This window comes from Anopheles coustani, chromosome 3 (genome assembly GCF_943734705.1).
Source record: "Anopheles coustani chromosome 3, idAnoCousDA_361_x.2, whole genome shotgun sequence".
NCBI classification, from domain to species: Eukaryota; Metazoa; Arthropoda; class Insecta; order Diptera; family Culicidae; genus Anopheles; species Anopheles coustani.
In genome coordinates this window covers 75,136,412-75,161,504 of record NC_071288.1, presented here as the reverse complement: position 1 = coordinate 75,161,504, position 25,093 = coordinate 75,136,412, and the positions used below count along the sequence as shown (strand labels likewise).

The 25,093-nt window shown below is 48.5% G+C and overlaps 5 protein-coding genes across 5 annotated transcripts; 3 read left to right on the top strand and 2 right to left on the bottom strand.

Annotated features, from left to right (window-relative positions):
* Positions 1-189: 189 nt before the first annotated feature.
* On the top strand, positions 190-2,057 carry LOC131272671 (serine/threonine-protein phosphatase 2A regulatory subunit B'' subunit gamma-like). The gene is made up of 2 exons (XM_058274494.1): positions 190-286; positions 365-2,057. Exons 1-2 carry the CDS (start codon positions 232-234, stop codon positions 1,714-1,716), a joined length of 1,407 nt encoding a protein of 468 aa, XP_058130477.1. The 5' UTR covers positions 190-231; the 3' UTR covers positions 1,717-2,057.
* Positions 2,058-2,208: 151 nt separating this feature from the next.
* On the bottom strand, positions 2,209-4,186 carry LOC131272515 (protein angel). Its single transcript, XM_058274271.1, has 3 exons — positions 3,491-4,186; positions 2,952-3,410; positions 2,209-2,857 (listed from the first exon to the last, which is right to left on the bottom strand). Exons 1-3 carry the CDS (start codon positions 4,067-4,069, stop codon positions 2,354-2,356), a joined length of 1,542 nt encoding a protein of 513 aa, XP_058130254.1. The 5' UTR covers positions 4,070-4,186; the 3' UTR covers positions 2,209-2,353.
* Positions 4,187-7,735: 3,549 nt separating this feature from the next.
* Positions 7,736-12,863, top strand: LOC131266636 (uncharacterized). The gene is made up of 7 exons (XM_058269237.1): positions 7,736-8,041; positions 8,137-8,881; positions 8,986-9,149; positions 9,236-9,886; positions 9,947-11,298; positions 11,384-11,504; positions 11,655-12,863. The coding sequence occupies exons 1-7, from the start codon at positions 7,868-7,870 to the stop codon at positions 12,420-12,422; spliced, it is 3,975 nt and encodes a 1,324-aa protein (XP_058125220.1). The 5' UTR covers positions 7,736-7,867; the 3' UTR covers positions 12,423-12,863.
* Positions 12,864-13,469: 606 nt separating this feature from the next.
* Positions 13,470-21,294, top strand: LOC131272634 (neurogenic protein mastermind-like). The gene is made up of 3 exons (XM_058274448.1): positions 13,470-14,323; positions 16,652-20,461; positions 20,548-21,294. The coding sequence occupies exons 1-3, from the start codon at positions 14,102-14,104 to the stop codon at positions 20,659-20,661; spliced, it is 4,146 nt and encodes a 1,381-aa protein (XP_058130431.1). The 5' UTR covers positions 13,470-14,101; the 3' UTR covers positions 20,662-21,294.
* A 722-nt stretch (positions 21,295-22,016) lies between these two features.
* LOC131272686 (protein Cep89 homolog) lies at positions 22,017-24,631 on the bottom strand. Its single transcript, XM_058274514.1, has 5 exons — positions 24,299-24,631; positions 23,081-24,209; positions 22,714-22,843; positions 22,467-22,634; positions 22,017-22,396 (listed from the first exon to the last, which is right to left on the bottom strand). Exons 2-5 carry the CDS (start codon positions 24,159-24,161, stop codon positions 22,081-22,083), a joined length of 1,695 nt encoding a protein of 564 aa, XP_058130497.1. The 5' UTR covers positions 24,162-24,209; positions 24,299-24,631; the 3' UTR covers positions 22,017-22,080.
* Between the last annotated feature and the right edge of the window lie 462 nt (positions 24,632-25,093).

Below are 25,093 nucleotides of genomic sequence, written 5' to 3'. Positions count from 1 at the left end.
TCCTGATTATTTCTGAAATGCATTAACTGTTCAGAAAAACCCCAATGGTCTATGAACAATCTAATTGTCTAACTAAAACAGCAAAAAATAAAATTATTTGTCTAAATCCATCAAAGTGTTTTGATCCCACCTCCATTGCTTCCTCTTTTAGTACTCTTGGGTTGCTACGATACCGTTTGTATACAAACAATTCGAGATGAGTGATTTCGGCATTTACAAATCTCGTAAAGAATGACTGATTTCAAAGAAAAACTGCTTGCAAATCTGGATAAAATCAATCAGCATGGTAAGCTGTAGCCTTCATTTGTAGTGTGTTTGATCAGTAATAATTTGTTGTTGTTGTTTTTTGCTGTAATGGAAAAAGATATTCGCCTACAGTATGCGTCACAAACTGATGACGAGATTGAAGACATTCTCTTTCAAAAGTACCACGATGAGCTGAATGGGAACAAAAAGTTCAAAACGGCCCTGGATCGAAAGGGTGAGAAAGATGGTGGTCCTTCGTTCGATTCGTACCGCTACATTCCGCGGTTTCACTTCGATCTACCGAAGAGTGCTGATTCGTTGGCGCAGAAGTTGCGCGAGGAAGCGCGCACGCTGTTCCTGCAGAAGCGCAGCAAGGAGCTACTGGACAACAACGAGTTCAAGTTGCTATGGAGTCTGCTGGAGAAGAACCACACTCCACCGCTGCACGGCGAGGAACAGTACATCAACTACGAGAACTACTGCAAGGTAGCTACGATCGCTGGAGAAAAGTTTAAACGCTACCTTACGGCTACGACGTTCGCTCGGCTGCTGGCGTCCAGCATGTACCCTGGGAAAATCAGCGTGATGTCGCTGTTCAACTACGCGATGCGCAAAGTTTGGCTGCAGCAAACCCGCATTGGCCTCTCGCTGTACGATTACACCGGGCAGGGTTACCTGAGCGAGTCGGACATGGAGTCGTACATACTCGAACTAATCCCGACATTCCCGCAGCTGGAGGGGCTGGAGAAATCATTCCATAGCTTCTACGTGTGCACCACGGTAAGAAAGTTCTTCTTTTTCCTCGATCCCCTGCGTACCGGGCGGATTCGCATTCGTGATGTGCTGACCTGTAGCTTCCTGGACGATCTGCTTGAGCTGCGCGACGAAGAGATCCCAAAGGACGCCCAGGAGCTGAACTGGTTTTCAGCCCCGTCAGCCCTGTCGGTGTACGGACACTATCTCAATCTGGACAAGGACCACAACGGTATGCTGAGCAAGAAGGAACTGATTGGCTACGGTTCCGGTACGCTGACACCGATCTTTCTCGATCGCGTGTTCGCGGAGTGTCTTACGTACGACGGCGAGATGGACTACAAGACGTATCTCGATTTTGTGCTCGCACTCGAAAACCGAGCCGAACCACAGAGCCTGCACTACCTGTTTCGCATTCTGGACGTGGAGCACAAGGGCTACCTGACGGCATTCACGCTGAACTACTTCTTTAAAGGCATACAGGAGGAACTGTCGGCGCACCGGGCCGAACCGATTAACTTCGACGACGTAAAGGACGAAATCTTCGACATGGTCAAACCGGCCGATCCGACACGAATCACGTTGAAGGACCTGATCAACTGTGGCCACGGGGAGACGGTCGTGTCGATTCTGATCGAGTTTCACAAGTTTTGGGCCTACGAAAACCGGGAAGTTATGGTCACATCGACGGGCAGTGAAGAAACACACAATTTATGATCCAACGCACAGCCCGAAGACACTGCCGGAACGATTGATACGAGAAGCGATCGGGAGTCGCAGGTCGCAGATATGGAAGAAGATGAGTGTAGAACAGTATTTTAGTAACACAAGAAACATAACGACATTCCAATCTACCAGCTACTCCTGCCGAAAGTATTCTAGTGGGGCTTTTGCCTCATCGACCAATCAACAAAACCAGTGCATTATTATGAACCATTCATGACTGAACAAAAAGATGCCTTTCTTTTTTTTTTTATACTAAACTTACGCCTGAGGGTAGAGTTAACAACTTTGAAGTATTATAAAACATTTGATTAATAAAGAAGTAGTAACGATTTTTTAACGAACTTATTCTTTTCTCAAAATGTTTGAAAAGTTAATTATTTTATGTGTTGATATGTAAGTGGTCGCATCGCACTACATACTGGGACAGTTTGCCTCAAATTGGGTTTTAAAAATGGCATACTTTTCTATATCGCAAAAGAATTATTTGTTCGGTAGGAAGACATTCATATTCCGCGTCATTTATTCTGTATGTGAAGCAATATATCATACAGAGTGTGTCACAATAAGTTAAAAAGAAACAGCATAACGAAACCATTGAGTCAATACTCAACGAACTATGGTACGCCGGTCACGGTTTCTCCGTCGGCGTGGTTAGTGCGAAGCGTGCGGCCAATGAAAAGTGATCCGACCCGTAGAACATGTTTGGTATATGACCAATCTGCCAAGAGCACTGCTCGACCGTAGGCAACGCGTAGGTGCCGAGCAGCTCTAGGTTCCAGTTGGGCAGGGTTCGATTACACTCTGCTACTGATCGGAACGGCGTGTAGAACATATAGTCGACCGTAATCCACTCATCCTGAAACGTGGTGGCTGTCTGCTGTCCTTGGCTTTGCTTGCTCGCGGATTTACCGGGTTCCTGACGATAGGCCGAATTGAACACAAACCGATGACTGAGCGAACCGGTAGAAAATTCCTGTTTGGGAGATCCCTTTTTGCCTGCCATTTCTTCATGGGACGGTGAGGCAGACGATTCGTTGAGCTCGCTCGAACCAACCGTTCCGTTGAGCTCGCTGGAACCAGCTTCCGGTGATGGAGATGGGTTGCAAAAGCTGACATAATTGGAGTGATAAAGCTAAAACGGATGGGACGATAAACGAAATATGGTTTGACCACCAAATTATTCGACTGCCTATGCAAGACATATTCTTCGTACAGCAAACGCCTACTTTTGTCGCATCCGATGGTGGAACGGTTGAATCCCGGTGGGTCTGACCCCGGTCCTTCAAGGTGTCATGCTGGCAGCCGTCGGTTATACCCAGGGAATGAGGTAAAAAGTGCTTTCCAGTCGATTCCCCGAAACTGTGGTTTTCTGGTTCGAGCGTGCGGGCCGAAAGTTGATCGTAACGCAGATACCCCTCGGTCAGCAACCGGTATGGTGCTGAATGTGGCTGCAGATTGAAATCACCGCACAGTATAACCGGATGGTACTGCGGTATACCGTTCGGCAGTTTTCCACTGTACGCGAATCGATCGAGCTCGGCGAGCAGCACCTGTATTTGCGCCAGTCGGACATCCTGTCGCCGGGGGTTGTACAAGAGGTGCGTTGTGGAGACGACGAGATTTGTTCGAGGGTTCGATTTCAGCGCCAGTTTGGCGATAATGGCCACATTCTCGCGATTTAGTTTCTGGCGCCGATGGAAGAATGAAATTTATTGATCATTCAGAACAACTTTATTTAATTAAGATTCGAAAGAGCTTTACTTACGTTCACATTCGGCTGAAAGTACTCCACCTCGTGGTGCGTTACGAGATCGAATAGATTGCGCCGGTAGAACACCGCACACCCGTCGGTTTTCTCTCCACCCGTGCGCTTTTTGTACAGCAGCGCGTAATCGAAGCTAGCCAGTCCGGTCCAAAACATATCGACGTGGTCCTGCTGTAGCTCCTGCACGCACAGAATGTCCGGGTGAACCGCATTGATTTCCGCGATCAGCCGCTCGTAACGCTGAGGCCATGGCAGGGCATGCGGATTGTTGTTTGCGTAGAGGAACGCGTGGCCATCCAGTAAATCCTGTGCCAGTATGTTGTAGCTCATAAGGGTAAACTCAAAACGCTCCCTCCCTGATCGACTCGTGGCCGATGAATTCCCTTTATACGGTGCAGATTTCCATCGTCGGTTGTTATCGAAGTAGGCCCGCTGGTACACTGGTGGCCGAGATTCCATTCTGAGGGGATACCTATAGTCTACAGCTCCAGCATGATTGCCAAAGAACGACAGGAACCGGCAGCTATAGAATTTTACGTGCCGTGGAGTGATGAAAACCGACAGCAGACGTCGTTTCATTCGCGTCGTACACTTGGACTCTGACCCACACAGTACCGGAGCGGTCGAATGCTTATTCGCGTCTTAATTTCACGCTTTACAATGTAGTTGTATCACAATTTCTTCTTTTTATGGAAAATATAAACTGCTTTCGAAAAAATCGTGCAAAAACCTGATCACGAACGTAATCACCGATTTTCCAAGATCCATTTGACGTTTGTCGGATATTTTGAAGTGGAACTGTCAAATTGACTTTCAGCTCTAGAACAGGTGTAAATAAACTGCAGCATCCATCAAATTCAAATTATACGTTTGTTTTGGTATGTTTCTTTTTCTGTAATCATTTTATTTACCTCAAAATACTATGCGTAATTTTTCAATTATTTAAATCTAATCACATCCATTTCTATTCAAAGGATATCAAACAGACACCTCGCGAAACATTCCTTCTCGTTCGTCGTACCACCTCATCCATATGCATGTGTTGGTGTGCTTGAGGTTCTGCAAGAAATATCCGAAGGTGTTGAAGGGTTTCCAGCCACCTCTTGGCATTCCGCTTTCAAAGCTCGCGCGGAGATGGAATAGTGCGGACGTTCGGTCGAAAGTGTCACGAAAAAAGAGTTCGCGGAGGCAGTATGTGGTGCAATACGCATTCTAGTGGATGTTGAGTGTTTCGTTGTGCTGTGCGAAAAGCTTATCGATTCGAAGGTGTGTAATGGGTTGTGCGTGTGTTTGAAACAAAAAGGAGCATTCGAATGAGTTCTCTGAAGTGCTTTGAAGCAGAATTTAAGGCACAGCCTTCTACGTGTCATCAAATACCTGCGTCTTGTGGCAGTGCCTAGTGGTTGTTAAAGGGTGGCCTAGTTTGAAAAAAGGTCAAAAACCGATATCCTGCCTATTTTACGCGTCGACTCAAAGAGGTACTTCATCACCATACCGTAAGTGTGGCTATTTATTGTGCAGGGACTCTGCAGCAACAGCAGCAGCAGCAGCAGCAGAAAGACTTGATCATCAGCAATACCAGCAACAGCAGCAGAAGCAGCATGAAACATGACACCACCACAAACGATCGTCGAGGAGTTTGATCTCCGCAAGATCCTGGCGCGCACACACACAGCGATCATGCCAGCATTGGTCACCGTCTTCGGATGATCGTACCACGCGAGAGCTTTCCACCCCTTCTTGTTGATTGCGCGTGCGTACACACAACGGGAGCATACTGGCCGGTGTATTGGTGTGCCAAGGGGACCCTTCTGCGCTGACACGGGGTGCCACCGTTTGTTTATGTGAAATTGTTGGAATTCCTGAATTCCGTCCGTCCGTCTGTTCCGTTCCGCTACGCGGTGTGACTGTCGCAATTCGTCGAAACGGGCCAGCAAACCATCGTCGATGACGCGGTGCAAAAGAAAGAAAGAGTCCGAAGCTGGGGCAGCAAAAAAGGTTGCATTGGGTTGGTGATCGAATCGCGGGATTCGAATGAAATGAGAAGAAGAAAACCTGCCCCTTACGTGTAAGACTTCGTTCCTTCCTGGAGTTTGTTCTGCACGGTAATCCTTCAGCAAACCGATGTGTCAAGTGAGTTATGTTGTCTCTTTAAACGACAGCGTTCGTGCCGGCGATCAACAGTAATCAATTTCCTGGAATTCAGGATCCGACGATACGTAGCAAACAACAAAAAAAAGGCCGCCAGTGCAACGGCGCAAAAATTACCCACCGTCCGATGTTGGGGCATTTAATTGGCTACCGATCAGTAGTCCGCCGGTCGAGCGGAGTTAATTATTTATTGCGAAACAAATTATGGTGCAATTGAGTAAAATTAAGCCATTCTCATAAGGACTCGGTTGCGTTCGTTTCAATGTTAACGGGGAGCGGATGGTCCTTGTGGAAACGATTGGTGCGTGAAAGTACTCCCGTCGTCCATACCGAACGTGTGTGCCATCCGATGAAGTGCTAAAATAGCTCAATGCTATTAATTTTAACGATAGTAAAGTGTGCGGAAGAAAATTAAACCATTTTAAAGTTATCGCGGATATCACAGCTGTGAGAGAGAATCCGTAGTAATTTCAAAGGGCCTAGAAACGGCTAGAATATCTATAAAATAAAAAAATCAACTTTGTAGCCGAAGCCAGACAACGAAATTTTTGAAAATTGGTAAGCTGTTTTATGTACATTAGAATTTATTATTATTTTAAAACTGATAAAGATAACTCTAGCGTAGGAAACGACCATATGGTCGTAGATGGTTTTACTAGTCTTCCTTTCTTCCACCTTTTCCTTTCAAATCTGCTTCCCATCACACTTTATGTGACACAAGATCATGACACCGATTTCGATCGGGTGATACTCGATTCGTTCAGCTTGCTGTTTGGCCATTTCCCATATTGTTCCCACATTCGGTCAGCTTTTTATGATATCGATTCGAGGCGAATGAAATGTAAATTACGCACGTGGCTCTTTGCTAGTGTTTTGATTGTTTAAAAATCCAAAGGAAGATGAACTATAGAAACATCTTTCTTTTTTTAACATCTCATGTTTTCAGATAAACGGAAAGTTACATGATCGCTTTTAGATTGCACTTACTGTATTATGTTTGGCTTTCGTGGGTTCGTCGCTTATTTGACGCCTTTTATTTCACATTGTTTTCGGGGTTGAGCGATGGATTGATTTAATGTAATGTAATGTAAAATATGCTTAATAGAGAATTTTATTTGATTATTTACATTTTTTTCCAATTAAGAGACTTCTTGTTCGTATTTAGTTTATCATGCGTTCGTCGCTTACGTTGAAGTCTTTTGTTTTGTCATGTTTTTGAGTCAGGTTGTAGAGTCTTTGATTGAAGGTATTTGGTTCTTTTATGCTATTTTTAAGTGGCAAACAATCTGAACGTAATCGATATGGTTAATTAATGGTTTTATCCAATAAAAACTAAAAAAAAAATAGATTTTCATTCGTAGTTCATTTATCATGCGCTTATCGTTTATACTGAAGTCGTTTGTTCATTACGATTCTTTAATATGATTCATTTGAAAAGTGCATTCTACTTCAATTGCAATAAATCATTCCCTTTATGATGCTAGGAACTTGTTTTTCACAGCTTTTTCTTCGTCACTCGGAAGCGTGGGAATGTTTATGGTTGTTGCAAGCTTAGTAACACCACTTTCATATGAGCATGCGACCCACGGTGGATGAGTAAATCAGAGAGCTTGTTCTTTCACTTAGAAGGCTGGTATGTGCAGTGAATGTTCAACGAAGCTCTTCGCTCCTTCGTATCTATTTCCTTCTCATGACGCACATGAATGTTGCGAATACGAAACGCCGCACCCACCGCATAATATGCAAATGTTGAAAATAAACAAAAACTGTTTCGTTTCAAATGGATTGTTTAGATCGTTGTTTCAATAACGTTAAGGTGAGAGAAGCGCGATAAGAATGCGTAAATTATGTTAGGCTATAATTATTACCTTCAAGAACACCAAGATGTGGCATGTTTGCAGAAACAGTTAAGTTTTTCTCGAACCAAAGGTCGTATGATGTCACGTATTGAATAAATTACATGCTTATCGTGCAAGAACTTTTTCCCACATTAAAATGCATCAGTTCTAATTCATTGAGTTTTGTTTATATTGCTTTTCCCTCTAGGCGACAGCATCTAGCTATTTGTTCACTATTAGATCAATGAACCAAATCCCAGCAACGCAAGCAGACATCGCCGTCAAAATAACCTAGAACTGCAAGAAGCTTGAAATACACACCGTGTGTTGTACATGTTTCAACATCAAATCGATCCAGGAAAGGGGCTCATCGCACCAAAGCCACACCATGACGGAATTTCTGCCACTCTGTGATGTGCTGTTCAATGTGATCTCGCTGGCCGGCTACTTCTGCGACGTGGTGTTCGATGTCGTCCTCGGCTACGCGCTGTACGAGCGTCAAAAGTTCACCTACTTTGCCGCTGTCATAGTGATCGTCACCTTCTCACTGGTTATTTCACAGGTAAAATGTCTCACAATTACGCAATTCGAAGGGAAATTTATTTAGACATATTCCATAATACTAAACTTATTTGCTTTTGCTTTTGCTTTCGGCAGATCGTGTCCATTCGGTGGTACTTGAACAAGCGAAAAATCCGTAATGCTACAGCGTCAACGGCTGGGCCTCCCCTGGATGTCGAAGGAGTCACGGGCAACAACAGTCTTGAAAAGAAGAAGAAAAAACAAAATAGTCTCAACTCGGACTCCAACAACGGCAGCGACGGCGATGGCAACGGAGGCGCGAACGATGCTAACGGACGTTACTCGCAATACAGTCGCTACATCGTACTGGCCCTGCACGTGACACAGCTCGGGGTGCTCTGGCGGTACGCAAAATTGTTCGTTCCGGTCGACTTGCGGCACGTCAAACACGAGGTGCGCGATCTCTGCATGCTCCGGCTGGTGCATGCGTTCTGTGAGGCGGCTCCGATGCTGCTGCTCCAGTTGTACGTCCTCGTGACGCTGCAGAATGAGGCACAACTTGCCAGCCTGAAGCTGAAGACGCTCGGTCACCATCTGCCCGCCAGTACCGCGCTCGTGCAGCAGACTAATCTGGCCGAGCAGCAACAGAAAACGTTCCGCGACCTCAACATGGTGTCGGCCACGCTTTCACTGTTCAGTGTCTGTTGGGCGCTGGCCAGTTTCAGCAAGAACGTGCGCCTCCAGAACGTACACCGGCTCGTGCTGACCTGGCTCGGTGTAATCTTTCAGTTTCTCTGGCGCCTCGGCACGGTCATCTCGCGCGTCATTTCCCTCACGGTGTACGCGTCCGTCTACAGTCATTGGGTGTTTCTCGTTATCAGTAAGTCACTCGGCAATCGGTGCTGTCGGATCAGTGGATTATTTACATCACAATTTAAATCTGAATGCTCGATATTTGCTCTTCCCTTTCTCTCCTCTCTCTAGTACTACACTGGTTTTCCATGTTTTTGTGGTTGATTTCGCCGAAAAATGTATTCCACGGTGAACGCATTTCGCGGTTGAAGAAAACGACACTCGGTGGACTGATTGCATTTGTGTACATCTTCGCGTACATTAACCTGCAAGCGGTGCGACATCGACAAAAGATGGTAAGGGAACATAATTTCTGTTAAGTTCTGATTCCATATACTAATTAATGCCACCTTTTCCCTGGTTTTTTGTATTTACTCCGCAGCTCACATTCTACGTGGTGATGTTTGCGGAAAACTGCCTGCTCGTGTGCCTGTGGATGGTAGGCGTGTGGACCAACCGGCCAGAAGGGTGGTACATGGTACCGGTCTCGGTACTGTGCAGCTTCGCCGCCGGACTGTTCTTCATGGTCGTGTACTATCGGTATTTCCACGTGCGTCGTCTCGGCTACGAGGCGGGTGGCCGTGTGGCGGAAAAGTGTTCCCCTTTCTGCCCGGAAGGTTGCCGGTGCCCGGTTGGACACGACGGTGCCTATGACGGGGGCGGAGGCATTGGACTTGGGGGCGCCGGAGTCGGATGTAAGAACGGGGGCATTAGTTTGGGAGGGTCCGGCGGAGGGGCGCACATTGGAGGATGTGGCCAGAAGTACCCTCATGCGATACCGGGAGTGTTCAACTGTCGGTTCTCTAATCCGGTAAATGCGGCAACGAAGCGTAAGAAGAAGAAACCGACTACGTTTGTGCCACCGCCGAATCTTGCCATTGCCTCCTCGAATGGGTCAGGAGTTACGGCGAATGGAGGTGCCGGTGGAATGGGTGGAGGAGGAGGAATCGGTGCTGGGGGTGGGGGTGTCAACGATCAATTACTCAGACAAAGCCCACACCTGCAGCTACTGCAGCACCATCAAGCGCACCAGGTACTCCAGCAACAGCATCAACAGCACCAACACCAACACCAGCAGCAGTTCCTGCAGCAACACCAACAGCAGCAACAGCAACACATGGGTCCGATGGCTATTCCCTTCTGGAGGCGGCCACTACCCCGCTCCCACACGGGCGGATCGAGTGAAAACGAGGGCAGCAGCGTCGGATCGCGCGTAAACATTCAACAGAAGCTGCAGGAGAAGAAACAGAAACAACTGGCGGAGCTGAAGATCATCGAGGAAGAAATCAAACAGGGGAAGCTGGGTGGCCCTGGAGGTACCGGAACGCTCAGCTCCGGCGATGATGGGAAGACAACGTTGCCTCGGCAACCGATTCCGCGCGCCAAAAAGCACATCGACATCGATCCGATCGAGTGGCGCACTTCCAGTCCGGACATGGCGGAGATCGTCGCTAACAAATCATTCAACGACCTGAACCTACTGCTCGCAGCGAACCTTGACGACGTAAACAGCCTGAACAAGTTCAACAGTAATTACGATCCGATCTACAACAGCTTCGGACTGAACGGAATCAACATATCGGCGTTGGTTAACCTCAAGGGAACTGCGGCGGGTGCTGGTGGTGTTGGTGGTCCGGGCGCAGGACTGGTGGACACTGGCGCTGCACAACCAACCTCGGCGGTTTCGACACTTGCAGGGCAGAACGTAAGCGCTGGCAATCGCAACATGTCTCCGATTTCGTCACAAATCTCCGCCGGCGAGAGCAATTCCCTCACGCGTCAGGTTCTTCCGCGCGCTAAAATCCTCCCGAACAACATCCCCCGGAACCCGTTCGCGGAAAACTACCGAGGGAACTTTGTGAATCTGTACGCGGACGCAGCAGCCAACACACCCACGGGTGTAGTGAACGGTGCGGCAAGTGCCACCAACAACGGCCGGGCGCCCTCGATCAGTCCACGGACGACGGAAATTGCCCAATCGAACCGGGCGATCCTGTACGATGCTCACGGTCGGCTGTACACCGACGCAAACCACCCGCGGCAAGTGTCGGGCACGTACAGCAGCACCGAGAACGGGGCCGGTGCGGAAAACCTACCCTTCCCGTACAACGTTGTGCCACCGCCGAGAAGCAAACTGGACAGTCGCGGTACACCGACCACCCCGGTGCAATCCGGATCGGCCAGCGGTAGCGCGAATAACACCAACAGTAGCAACAAGTCGGGCCGGACGGCGACGACGGCAACGATGGCGGCCGTGATGGCCAGCGTGGGTGGAGCGAGCGCAGCAGCGTCTAACGGAGCCGGTGGTGCAATTAACAACCTTAACAACACAAAGCGTCATAACATGCAGCGTGCAAAGACACCGGAAATTCTCCTCGCCCCGCACTATCTCGAGAACTCGCGCATCTATTTCGATTGGGTTGCGCGAGAGGCGGCCAACTTTAGGTGAGTAGACGGCATCACAGCGCCAGTGGATCCTATGATGTCGGGCGAGGGGCAACTGAATCATACGTTTTTTACCATTTTCTAGGTTGCAAGAGTCGGAACGTGATCCGCCAATCGAGAGCAGTGGTGATGAAAATTTGGACAACTCTGGATGTGACGATGGCCATAACGGACACCATCGTATACCATCAGACATCGACAGTCAGGTGAGCAATAAAAGAATAATTGTTGTGTATTATAAAAAGAAACAATTGGCAGCCCACGTGTTAAACGTGCTTGACGAATTTAAACCCCTGTTAGATCTTTATATTTGTTTACTTATTTATTTGTATGATTTATCATGTTTCTGATTTTAGGTTTCTTTACCCCGATCATACACATTACCTCGCGAGTTCAAGTATTACCGACGAAACAAAGGTCGTAAGGTGAAAAACGAACACTTCATCGCAAGCACGAATAGCAGCGACGGAGATGTGGACAGTGGAGACGACAACGAATCGGAACGCCTGTCCAACCTATCGTCCAGCTCTCAGCGGCATTTGAAAAATGCCACCCCCTGCACTAATTTATCCAATGGGCACAATACACCAACGCTCCACCAGCAGCAACAATCGCAGCAACCACTGGTTCGGCAGCGGATGAATAATTTAAACAAGAGCGTAGCCATGTCCCCAACGACCGTCGGTGGCGTACCATCGATGTATCCAAATGGTGCAGGCGGATCGCCGAGTGGAACGATGCTGCTACCAAACGGTGGAACCGGTGGATCGAACGTGTCACGGCAAACGTTGAACGCCACACCACAAAACCTGCTTCGATCGTCATCACCCCAACAACAGCCGTCCATCGCCACAGCAATTGCTCATGGGTACAATTTGAGTGCGGTAGATCGTAGCAGCCCAGCGGGAATGGTTCTGGCTGCCAACGGTGGCGTGCCGGGTCTCTCTGGCAAAGCGGCTGCCGTCCACAGTCTGGATCTTATCAGTGGCGTTGATGCACTTAGTGGTGGAATGCAAGCGTATCACAATGGTGGTGTGGCGGGAGGTGGAGGTGTCGGAAGGCCAACGCGGTTCCGAATGTACGGCACCAAGAATGGCATGGTACGCCACGAAACAAAGCTCTGATCGTTTCCATCGTAACGGAACGATAGAAACCGAATACATTTTAGCGGGTTGTAGGAGGTAACTAATTTATTTTTTGTAATATGTAAAAAACATTAGAAATATGTTTGTTTTCATGTTGTACCCTTTTTAACAAACTATCTGTAACGTGCTAACTAATGATTATGTGATATAATTTAACCACACCGCATGCATTTGTCTCCGAAGAGGGAAGCACGATGCAGCGTGGAAACACTAGAACAACACAAGCGTATGCTTTTTTAAATACATGCGTAACACAGAGACTGCCAAACGTGTTTCGTAGACACGCCATTATTGTTTTTTAAAACGATACAATTCATTTATAAAAACTACGGATACAAGCAGTAAGTGGAAACGGCACATTGTGTGACATTGTAATTTATAGGAAAAGTAAAAGCTGTTCAGTTGTGAGTAGTAATTGGATCTAACTAAATATTTAATTTTGTACAAAATTACAAAAACAGTTTGTGTTCGTTTGAATAAAACATCGCAGTGAATTGATAAAGGAGTTATGTACTTTACTAGAGCAAATGAAAAGAAAAAGGGGATGCTCTTTATTGTGTGTTTCTTTTATTTTTATAAAACGGAAGCAAATTCGGGGTGCATTGTGATGTATAGTTTCAGAAATCTTTTGTATTGTTAAAAAAATCTTAATTATTTCATAATGGTACAAACATTGTTCCAATTACACTAAAAGGCATCGTTTGAAGCTCGCGAGCACGTTAAATGGGTGTTCGCGAACTTCAAACGATGCCTTTTAGTGTATTTCAGTGCAAATATTATTTTATTACACGGCGTTTTTTTTTTTATAACCGACGATTCGAACAGTGGATGCAGTAGCAAACGTCAAGTTTTGGAACATGATATCAAGGTTTATTTATATAGGGCCACTTTTTAGCCTTTTTTGTGACAGAAATGTCAGTTGGCTATGGCAAGCAAATGTCAAAGCGTGAAAAGCCAAATCGAGCTACATGACGATGCCTGGAAATGTAGGTATCTTGCGTGCGACCCTTGTGTCGGACGTATCGCCCGTGTAGTCGTGATTTTCTCCTACCTCCAACAGTGGATTTTCCTTCGGACGCACAGCGAGCCGAAAACTACCAAAATCGGCAGGTACAACACCGTACGTCGGTGGACAGGTCGATCCTGGCCAGCAGCAGTTTCCACGCGTTCGACGAAAAGTAATCGCGTGTCCGTGGTCTACCACACCCGGGGTTGGTGGTGTAAAACGGCGACCTCATATCATCGCAACCGCCGTGGAATTGTTTTCCCCACCGACACCCCGCCGTACCAGCGTGCCTACGACGCGCAGTTCGAGTGTGCCAGATCTCGCACGAATGTCGGAAGGGCCAGTTTTCGGAGTGAAAATCAGTGCGTAGAAAGTGACCCTTTAAAGATTCTCAACTGCGCTGCGGTAGGGACGGGAAGGGGACGGTGAAATCAGTCTCGAAACACAGGATTATCGAACAAAAACACACACGCGCACACCACTGCGGACGGGTGTTTGTGCTGCTGTCAAAGGATCTGGAGCGGACACGACCGCAAGAAGAGGACCGGACCGTCCGCGGGGAGGGTGTTAGAAACGGGAGTAATCTTGTTTCTTTGTAGCGCGTAGTAGCCCGCAGGGCCGAACCAATTGCAAAAAAAATCAGTTCAACAGAATGGCGGAGAAAGTAGCAAACGTAGATACAGCAGCAATGGCAGCAGGAGCAGTAGCAGTCGAACCAGCAGCAGCGATCACCGTACCGCCGACATCGGCGATAGTTCCGCAGCAAGAGCAGACGACGTCGCCATCGTCACCGACGCCGCCATCGTCAGCCGCGGCACCGCCAACTCAACAGAAGCTATCGGAATCGGACGATTTTACCGACAACTCGGCTGAAGTAAGTGTTCTGCGCGAAATGTACGGCGTAACCCGACGGATTCAAACAGTGGTTACTGATAGCAACGCCAACAACAACCGTCAGCACAGGTTGCACAATAGCATAAACAAACTTGACCTTTCCCGTAGGCGCCCTCCATGTGTGCAATATCTAATCGCCGTTCTTTGCATGTGATTGGGTTATCTAGCCTGCATCCCCCTCCGCGCAGGTGTCTTGCAATCGCTAAAACTCTGCTTCTCGTGCACCTGTTAGCTTTGTCCATAACCTCTTTCTATCGCGAGTAAATCACAGACGATGTGTGATCTTCCGTCACGTTGGCCATGCGCTCAACCTGCTTCGATTTCAAGTAAATTGCAATCGTTTAGTCATGCCTACAGCATTGCGGGTTTCATTTTCTTTCTTTCCTCTCCCCACGGGTGGCCACGGGCTCAATGCATCCTCGCGGTTCACCGGGTTTTTAGTGGTGATTTTCTTTTCTTTTTTTTCTGTGCACGGTTCCGGTTAGGTAAACATCCACCGTTTTCTAGCGCCGGCAACTTTTACCGCACACGGTGCAGTGGAAGACGAATGGAAACGGAAACGAAAAGCCGGCTCTACAATCGGCCGGCAAGCGTTGAGATTTATTTGCAACGTCGGTCGAAACAAATGCTTCCGAACAACCAACTCAGCGGCCGGGCGAGGGATTTTGGTCCAATGAAAAATCCAACGGGAGGGAAAACGATGGAAAGCGAAGAGAATAGCTTCTACCGTCGGTGGTTGGTCGCAGCTGTTGTTGACTGGCAATTAATTCGATTCGAATCGAAGATTGGCAAAAAAAAAAAAAATCACAAATTTCTCCTTTCATCTCGCATGAAAGTGCGTGTGTAGGTAGCCTTCTGCGCGAGCACGTACACGCCTAGCTCGCTTTGTTGCATTCGAATTCGTGGTGCGCCGTTTGGCGGAAGATCGATGTTCGACTTTTGGTGGAAAGCTTCCGAGAAAGGAGGAAAGCAAAAGCAACACATCCCAGGCGGTGAAAGGCCCGGCTGACTGGTCACGAGCGGATGTGCATTCGGTACTGATGGGCAAGAAGATACACCCGTGATTGGAAGTTGCTAACGATTAGGGGCCAAGGTGTGCGGTGAAATCGTCTATCCACCAACACACAAAATCACCCACCGAGCTTCGTTCGCATGGCTAACCCGACCCGCAATCTACGGTTGCGTGCGTTTTATACTTCGCCTGGTCCACGATCGTCTGCTGATGCGCCGGCGCTAACGAATGCACATTCCGGGAGAACGACAACAGCAGCGCAAGACAGCCGGTCAGGGTCAGCGAGAAGCGCACTACCGTACGGCAATTTCGGATGCCTCATTTATTTACCTTGGTAGTCGGCTTTAAAGACGATTTATGGTTTTTCCTAAATGCAATGGTATTGATTTTCTTTTGCCTAACTTTCCTGAAAACCTTTGGAGGCTTTATGAGCATTATTTTTTATTAGAAAGTCCATTTGGGAAGGTTCAATTGGAAGAATGAGAAAGTCGATTTTAGTGTACGGCAATAATTTGCTTCGATTTGATATAAAATTAAAATTGAAGTTGTATTGAAGAGGGAAAATAATTTACTTAAATTTCTCACATCGAAAATCCATAAAAAATAACGCGACTTAATTTTTCACTTAATGTTTCACTTTTTTTACTTTAAATTTTGCACAAAATCATGTAGGGGAAAATGTGGCAAGTGGGGTGAAAATGCAATAATAAAATATATTCATATGCGTGACTCATACATCTTATGCAAATTTCACGGAGAAAACAGAATTAAGTAAAATACGCCTGATCAAAAGTGTGAAAATAAAATATTTCAAATTGAAATATAGGTTGAAAAATGATTGAAACAAACCAACTTTTATTTTGAGTTGGAGGCACTTTTAACTAAATTTCTTGACATGGTCCATCTGGAGTTGGAATTGCAGATATTCGATAAATCTCGAATATTGATAAATAGCTCTCATTAAATAATTAGTACTCTACTATCTAGGCATTTAGCTCAAAATTTTACTCTCGATAACCTTCGTTTTGATAACAATTTTGAGAGTTCAGAAGTCGTTTTTTATATAAAAGGGAAGAAACCAAATGGATCTGTTAAAATTTGGAATATTTTTTTTGCGTTGGCTGCAAGAAATTCATGTTTTTCGCTGAGTAAACCCTCACACTACTTTACGAATTCCCGTATTCTTCTGGATGGGTTCCTAAGACAAACTCGTGGAATATAGCGGTTTGTTTTGTTGTGCATTGATTCGTTGAACTTTGAATAGCTATCTAATTGATACTTTCTTTTCCACGCTAGAACACAAAGGAAGCAAATCAAGAAGACACATCGCAACAGAGTGGATTGGCGACGGTCGAGTCGGAGTATGACACGGCCTCAGATTCTCCGTCGGACGGCGGTGAAGAGGACGAAGATGATTACGAAGACGAAGAGAGCGGCGGCGAAGAGGAAGAGGATGAGGACGATGGATCGGAGGATGACGACGAGGATGATGGATCTGAGGAAGAGGACGAGGAGGAGGACGAAGAGGATGTGGTCGAGGTGCTGGACTACGAACGACAGAGTGGCGATGGGCAGGAGCAGGATGCCGAAAACCGGCGCAAGGTGGACGACGACGAGGATCGCAGCAACCCGCAGTACATCCCGAAGAAGGGGACCTTCTACGAGCATGACGATCGGACGGCCGAGGACGACCTGGATGGGTCGGGGTTGGACGGGGATGAGTCGGTGTTACGTTCGAAGCGGGACGACGAACTGGGTGACGGCCCGGGAGGTGATTCACACGGCGGTGGCAGCGGTGGTGGTGGTGGCGGCGGTGGCTCCGGTGGTGCTGGAGGTGGTGGTGGCGGTGCCGGTCGAGATACCAGTGCCCTCGGGGGATACGGTGGGGAACGGCGGGGCTCTGAAAAGGGCAGCGGAGGTGGCGGTGGTGCGAAGGGAATGAAAAAGTGGCAAGCGTCGGCTGACCGGTGGACGCACGATCGCTTCGACGAGAGCGAGCAGGCGCCGAAATCGCGCGCGGAACTCGTTTCCGCTTACGGGTACGACATCCGCAGCGAGGACGGGCCACCGAAGGCGCGCCGGAAACGCCGGTACGCGCGCGGACCGAACCGTTACACGCGCAACTGGGAGGACGAAGATGCGTACCAGAAGTCGTCCAATGTGGAGCACCAGAGGCACAAGAAACTTCCGCGGCCGGAAGAATTCCCCGAGCTGGCGTCGGCCACACCGAACGGCAAGTTCGCAACCGGGCGCGGTGCTAGTGGTCGCGTGCGTAGCGGTGGTCAGAAGGGCGCTGGTCCGGGCAGGCAACCTGCCGGAGCGGATCAAATTGGTGGCCCGCGGGCGAAATCGTCTGACGTCCGCCGTTCGGGCCGCTCGGACCGAGTTCGCTCGGGTGATTGGGGTGCACCGGACCGGGAACGCGAACGGGATCGAGGTGAAGATCGTCCAATCGATTGGGATCGATCGGATTACGGTAGTGGTGGTGACTCGCAACGTTATCGCAACGATGATCGAGTTGGCCGTGGCGATGATCGTGGCCCCCGTAACGGCTACCACAGTAACAAGGAGAACAAACTAGGCGCCAGCACCACCGGACCGGGAGCGGGCCGAAACAGCAAGGAAAAGGACTACAAGGTGATCACCTCGTTGCAGTTCAAAAATCAGTCCCGAAATAAGTCGATGGATGGACCGGGTGCAGCAGGACCGTTGCAAGTTGGTGCCGGCCAGGGCCAGGGTTTGCCGGTAGGGCCACAAGGAGGTGCAGCAGCCGCTCCAATGATGCACAGCAGCAGTGCCGGTGCCCTCTCGGGTAGCAGCAATAGTAACAAGATGAACAATCACGGACCATCGCAAGCGCACGAACGTACGAACGTAAACAACGGAGGTGCTGCTGGTGGTGGTGGCGAACGTGTTCACCTCACCGAAGCCGGGCAGCATCAGAGCAGCAGGGATCGTACAACGAACCTAGTTACTACCTCCGCATCGCTTGGATCGGTTCCGAATGCGGGCGGACCCGGTCTTTCGCCGCAGGGACCACAACACTATGGGCACCATGTTGTTCCTTCCATAGGGCAAATGCAGCAGCAGCAGCAGCAACAGCAGCAGCAATCTACCCAAAAGCATCCGTCCCAGCAGATGAAACCATCCTCCCAGGGTTACCTGGAGGAAGATCATTCGAAGTACAGTGGTGGTGGTGGTGGTGGCGTGTACGCCGGTGGGTCTACGAACGCACTCGATGCGCACACCGCGAGGATGCAAGGGACGGTGAAGGATCTGTCGAGCCATCAGCTGCTTCCGCCGGGTGGCCCGAACAGTGGCGTACCGGCGATGAACCAGCGATCTCAAATCTCACCCCGAGCGATCGTGGCGCAAACGACGGCACCTCCGGGGGCCGGTGGCCAGCCACAACCACCGCCCCAAACGATGGCGCTGCAGATGCAGTATCAACAGCAGGGCCCGAGCGCGTCCCAAGTATACGGCGCTCCCCAGCAAGGTGTACTTCCCAGCCACGCAATGCAAGCCGCCCAGCAACAGCAGCAGCAGCAGCAGCAGGTGGTGAATCAACTGCAGCACCAGCAGATGCTACAGACGGAAGCATCCGTTCCGCGAACCACCAAACGATACTCGAGTCAGCGACAGCGCTCCGCGATCGATCCGGCCACAAATGTTTCGATGGTAGCGGTGCAACAACAGCAACAACAGCAGCAGCAGCAGCAACAACAGCAGCTCGATCATCAGCAGCATTTAATGCAACAGCAGCAGATGCACTTGCTACGGCAGCAGCATGCCCAACAGACTAAGCAAAAACAAGTCTACCAACAGCAACAGCAGCAGCAGCCAACTTCTGCACCCGGTGGTCTCCCGATGACTCTTCAGGCGGCCGAATATCACGTGGCGAAGGCTCAAGCGGAACCTCCTCAGGGACCCCCGCAGGGTGGCCCGGTAGCCCAGGGTCAGAACCCGGCCGCCGTACAGTACCACCAGACGGCGACAGCCGTTTACTACACCAGTGGACCAACCGGTGCTCCTCCTCCGCAGGCGACTGGCGGGGCGGAGTACGTTACGGCTGGGCCCCCAGGTCAACAGCCAACCGCACAGGTGGCCTCACCGCCCCAACAGCAGCCGCAGTACGCTCCGCCACCTCCGTACGCCACGCAAGGACCTCCGCCGCAACTAGCACAAGCGGCAACGGCGTACATGCAGGGTCCACCGGCTCCCAGTGCCTACTTGCCGCCACCGCAATCCACCGCCGTTCCACCGAACGGACCCCAGGCTGGCCCGTCCGGACCAGCCGGTGTCGTGTCCGGATTCGTTCCGGCACTGGGGCCGCCACCACCACCGACCAGTGCGCAGGTGGCCCCACCGGGCGTCAGCCCCGGCCAGTATCCTGCCAATGCGTACGCCGGTTTCCCCACCGGGTACGCACCAGCCGGCGTCGGCGTTCCGCAGACAGTGACCGCCGGCCCACCGCCACCCCCACCAACGGTTGGGGGGCCAGCCGTCGATGGGGTGGTGCAACCGCCACCGACCGCACTCTATCAACCGGCCGGCGGCATCACGTACTACGCCCCGCAAACACAAACGCAAGCACCGAGGCCACTCCCGACCGGACGGAGGCCTACGGCGGCCATTCCCATCTTGGCCCCGCCCGATCGAAAGCCTGTAGCACCATCGTCTTCCTCCAACGTCAGCACGACGAACAAGCAGACGCCGACCGGTGGTGCTAGTGCCAACACCAAACCCGGTGCCGGTGTGGGCGGTGTTGTAGGAGCGGGAGCGAGCGGTGATGATAAACTTGTGGTGGAACCCCAGATGGACAGCACACCGTGCGTGCTACAGAAGGATAGCGGTGAAAACATCGATCACATTCTGGACAACATGTTCGTGCAGCGTCCACCGTATCAACCACCCTCGCGGAAAAGTCCCTCGCCGGCGCTCGCACCATCGTCCACGACGGGTGGAGCATCTGGAGCGCAGCCCCTCGGTAACGACACGACGGGACCGGCCGGGGCAGCATCCGAAATGGGTGGTGACGCGGGAGGAACTGGAGGTGGCAGTGCAGACGGGCAGGAGTCGATCGACAAGATCGGAGATTCCGTGAAGGTAGGTAGCAGTGATGAGAATAACAACTCTTAGGGCATGTTGGTTTTTTCACAGAACTAATAAATCCTCTCCGATCTCCTTTGCAGAACATGTCCATTCAGGATCCAGAAAAGCTGTCCATCGGCCTGCCAGATAGCAAGGAAGCCATCGCTGCTACGGCTGCGGTTGTGGATGCGGCAAACCCCCTTCCGATCGACTGACGGTATTGAAAGCGGGCGACGACCGACATTCGAACGACGATGCATGCTTGCCAGTAGTAGGACGTCGGAGCCGCTAGTATATGTTGCTCACCGAGCTTGGACATGGTATGGTTTCGTAGAGAGGACGGTTTTGATTGCCCCGCTAGTTCCGATTGAGTGCTGCGGGTTTTTCTTTTATTCATATTGTATATTGTTTTAGTTCAGATGGAACTATAACATTAATGTAATTGATTTTGAATTTATTGGCGCAATACAGTAATGTACCAATTTATTGTTGGCCTGTGACTTGTTATAATAATTATTATTTTTTTTTCTTAGAGAATTGGCCAGCTAGTTCCGATTGAGTGCTGTGGATTATTCTCTTCTTCATACTGTACATTGTTTTAGTTCAGATGGAACTATAACATTAATGTAATTTATTTTGAATTTATTGATGCAATACCGTGAAGGACCAATTTATGTTTGGTCTGTAACTTGTTTATTTTTTTGAGAGAATTTTTATTCCTCTCACAATTTACTTTTTATACTTTGAATTGGTTTTGTGATTTAATCATTTGCTACACATAGCTTTTTAGAATGTTCTTTTTCGCGGATTAATTTTCCATTACGATTATTCTTACAAAACAAAAACAAAAAAAAAGTTTAAAGTTATACTTTCAACGTAAAATAATGCAATACTACAACGAACCACCCCAAAAAAGAACAAACGTAGAGAGATAAACAATGTTAATAATGCCGTATTGCAAATAGATGAACTTCTCACAGGGGTAGTTTTTTAAATGAGCGAGAGAAAATGTAACATATTCGTTTAACTCACTCATATAAAAATTCAGTAAAAACCCTCTGTACAGTGAATTTTTTTGCCACAATGAATTTTTTTTTTGCCGACAATGGTCTCATCAAACTGTTGCAGGCAATCGACCGCCAATCCGTCACCATCCGTCATACCATTTCCGGAAGATCAATTTGCGCTACTCTCTCTATGTTTTAGGCACAAATCCTTCCGATGGGTAAGGATTTCCCTACGCGCATCTTCGTGCTTTGCCCAGTAGAAAGAGCAAAAGAACATACAGATTGTATTTATAAATTCTCGTATACATTGAATTGATTTCGTGATTAGTGTAGAATTAACCTAAGAGGGAGCGAAAAGAGTTGTTTGAAAAATAAGTAATATTTGAAATAAACAGAAGTCATTATATAGGAATGAAAATAAATAATTAGCCGTGAGCAAAATGCAAACAAAAATTTAACGTGCCGACATGTTTTTTTTTTGACATCGGCGAACAAACTATTGGGAGCGAATTGATGGCCAATTTAACTAGAGAAACGAACTCAAACTGTAATATTAACTAAGATACGATTTTGTTTATTATCAGATACGTTTGAATTAGACTAGATAACGTTTGATGGACGGTTCGGCTACGCCTGCCGATGAAATTGGGCCTTTTCGGCCAATATCTTGCGCAACGTGTCTTCCCGCTGCCGCAAACGGCGCTCCAGTTGTTCGACTTCCGTCTGGTAGCGTTGCTGGAGGGATCGAAGCTGACCGTCACGCTGCTGCAGCTGCGCCTGTAGCGCCCGAATCGTTTGCCAGCTCTCCTGCAGTTGGTCTTTGCGCTGCTCGGAACCCTTACCACAGCTGATCATGGTTTTTAACCGCTGCTTCAGTATCTCCTTCGATTGTCTCGTACGCTCGAGCGTACATTTGAGCGCAGCGTTCTTGCCCATGAGAATTCTGCGGAACAAAACACGGTTTTATGGATATGAAGCGTACGTTGTAAAAACGATATCCCGGGGCTACTTACTCGTTAATTTCCTTTTGACGCTCAAATATCTTGAGCTGCTGCTGATAGTCCTCCCGCAGTTGTTCCAATTCGGCCGATTTTTGTGTGAGATCCTGTTTGATTGTTTCTGCTTCCTCCGTCGTCCGGGTTTGTTCATTACTGCGCTGTACTCGAAGTTGCTCCAGAAGTCTGCCAGAGGAAACACAAAACATGTTCATTGCATCACTTATAGATTTTATACGGCTGTCGTCGTCAAGTGTGGACATACTGTTGACATTCTTTTAAACTGTTGGCTACCAGCTCCGGGTTGTGGTTAAGGTTTCGTAGAGTCGCTAGCTCTCCTTTGCTTCTGGAATAGGCTTCCTGCAGCCGCTGTATGTCGAGGCTTTGTGCTTGTACTGTTGTAGATACAAGATAATTTGCCATAAGTAGGCGAGAATAGGTTCGGTTAGTTCAATGTGATGGGGGCAAAATCGGTTCATCTAAGCACACACTGGAATTGCCAATCGTCGAACAAAGTCAGTTGCATCTTAACAGTCTTTCCGAATGCAGAAAAATCCGGTTACTCTTTTGCTTCGTCCCATGGCCTCAAACAAAAGTAAGTGGTTAATAATTGGTTATTCTTTGCGCGTTACCTTTTTGTTCGTAACATTTGAGTACTTCAACCAGCTTTTCCTTTGCAAGATCCGCTCGCTTCCCCTGCACGTCCGCTTTACTCCGCAGCACGTCGACTTGCGCCTGCAGCCGCGTCCGCTCCGACGTCCATCCCGTCTGGGCCGCCCGCATCGTCTCCATTTCCTGCTGGAGTGATTCGTTTTCTTCCAACACTTTCTTCAACTTCCCGGTGAAGCCAACCAGCTCCGATTCGTACTGCTGCACCAAGTCGGACTTTTCGGTGATCGTTTCCTCGTAGGCATTCAGAAGTGGTCCGAGGGTATGCGAGTTGACTGGTCCCCAGTTGAGATTGTCCTTGGCGCCACCGTACGTGCTGTCCACAAAGTCCAACCTAGGGATGGCATTTTTGGCAGTGGTTCCCTCGCGGATCGCGTCCTGGTAACGTTCGATCTGTACGTTCAACCGGTACACTAGAATTTTCATCATCTTTACATCGTTCCGCAGGTCGCCGTTCTCCTTCGCTAGCTGGTCCCGTTCGGTCTCGAACGAGGCGCACTGGTCGCAGCTCTTTGCCTTGATCGTCTCCAAAGTGTGCAAACTTTGCATGGCCTGCTGGTAGTCCTTCTGAAGTTTTTCGTGCTCAACCGCAAATTGATTGTTGCATTCGAAAACGGTGCTCAACTTCTCAACTAGCTTGGCTATCTGCTCGTCTTTGGAGCGCAGTAACTTTTCCAGTTCTGGTCCCCCGGCAGTGGTTGTGAAGGTTTCAGGCAATCGCCTGCCATCACCGCCCTCAATGTCGTCCACAGAGGTAAGATCATCAACACTTTTACTACGTCCTACAACTGTTCCGATGTGAGTTATTGTTTCACTTCCTTCCGCGCCTCTGAGTTTGCGGCGTCCTACTCTTCGCACCGGAAGACGACTGTGCTTCCTCTGGTCTTTTGCCCCGTCGACATTGTCTGCTGGAACGCGATAAAAATCACACATTGTGTCGGTTGACGTTTGCGAATTTGATGAATTTAATTGACCGGCAAACAGTTGGGATATTATGCGAAATACTGGCTCCACATTTCGGCGGGTTGGGAGCCTTGTTGACATGGTGCATGAAAGTTGTGGGTCATTTTGATGCTGGGAGTTTAAATACCACTGTCGAGAGAAAAGAGGAAATGAAAAAGACCGACTTTGCTTGGATAGATTTTGAATTCTATCTATTTACATTTATTGTGCATTAATACGAGTAATATCCATTCATCCCAATCCTCAATAAATCAGATGCATGTGCTGGTCCAGCGTTTAGTGTCCTTCCGATACCTTAAATTTATGAGGATCCTAGATGGCGCTTAGCGTTCGCGCTTCGATATTTGAAAAGGGGTCACCACATTACCACCCCTCGCTGCTCCCAGCACTTTATTCCTCCTCAAGACTAACGCTTTCCTTGCATCTTTGCTCCGCAATTTTCTTATAGACGCCACGGAGGTACGATACTTTTAGCAATTCGCAATACTTCACGGTTTAACAAGAACACTGATATGTACAACAACGGAGCACGTTTCATTCACTAAACTAGAGATATTTGTCGCGGAAAAGTTGCTCGATTATGACTACGCCATCGCGCAATAACAAACAAACTTCGATTTTAGGACCTGCCAGCTGTCCCGTTTACACCATTCAAGAGGGTTAGGTTCGGGTTTTTGCTCTTCAAACGATTACAAGTTGGTTTGAAAAACTCAGTTTGCAACGCGCTTGATGTTTCAAGCAAGACTATCCAAGAGTAGCGATGGGGAAACTGAATCCCTACAGGGATTCAAATCTTTCGATTCAAATCCATTCTGAGATCCGGATCTTCGAATCCGAATCCCAATCCGTCATGTCATACATGCTCATCTAACGCCGATTTTTCATATGATGTGTTTAATTTCAATGAATGATTTACATAATAATATCAGTATAGTTGACATTATTATTCTAATTGTATTCAAACAACACGAACAATCTAGTCCTTTTTGGGAATATGCAGACTAACTGATTTA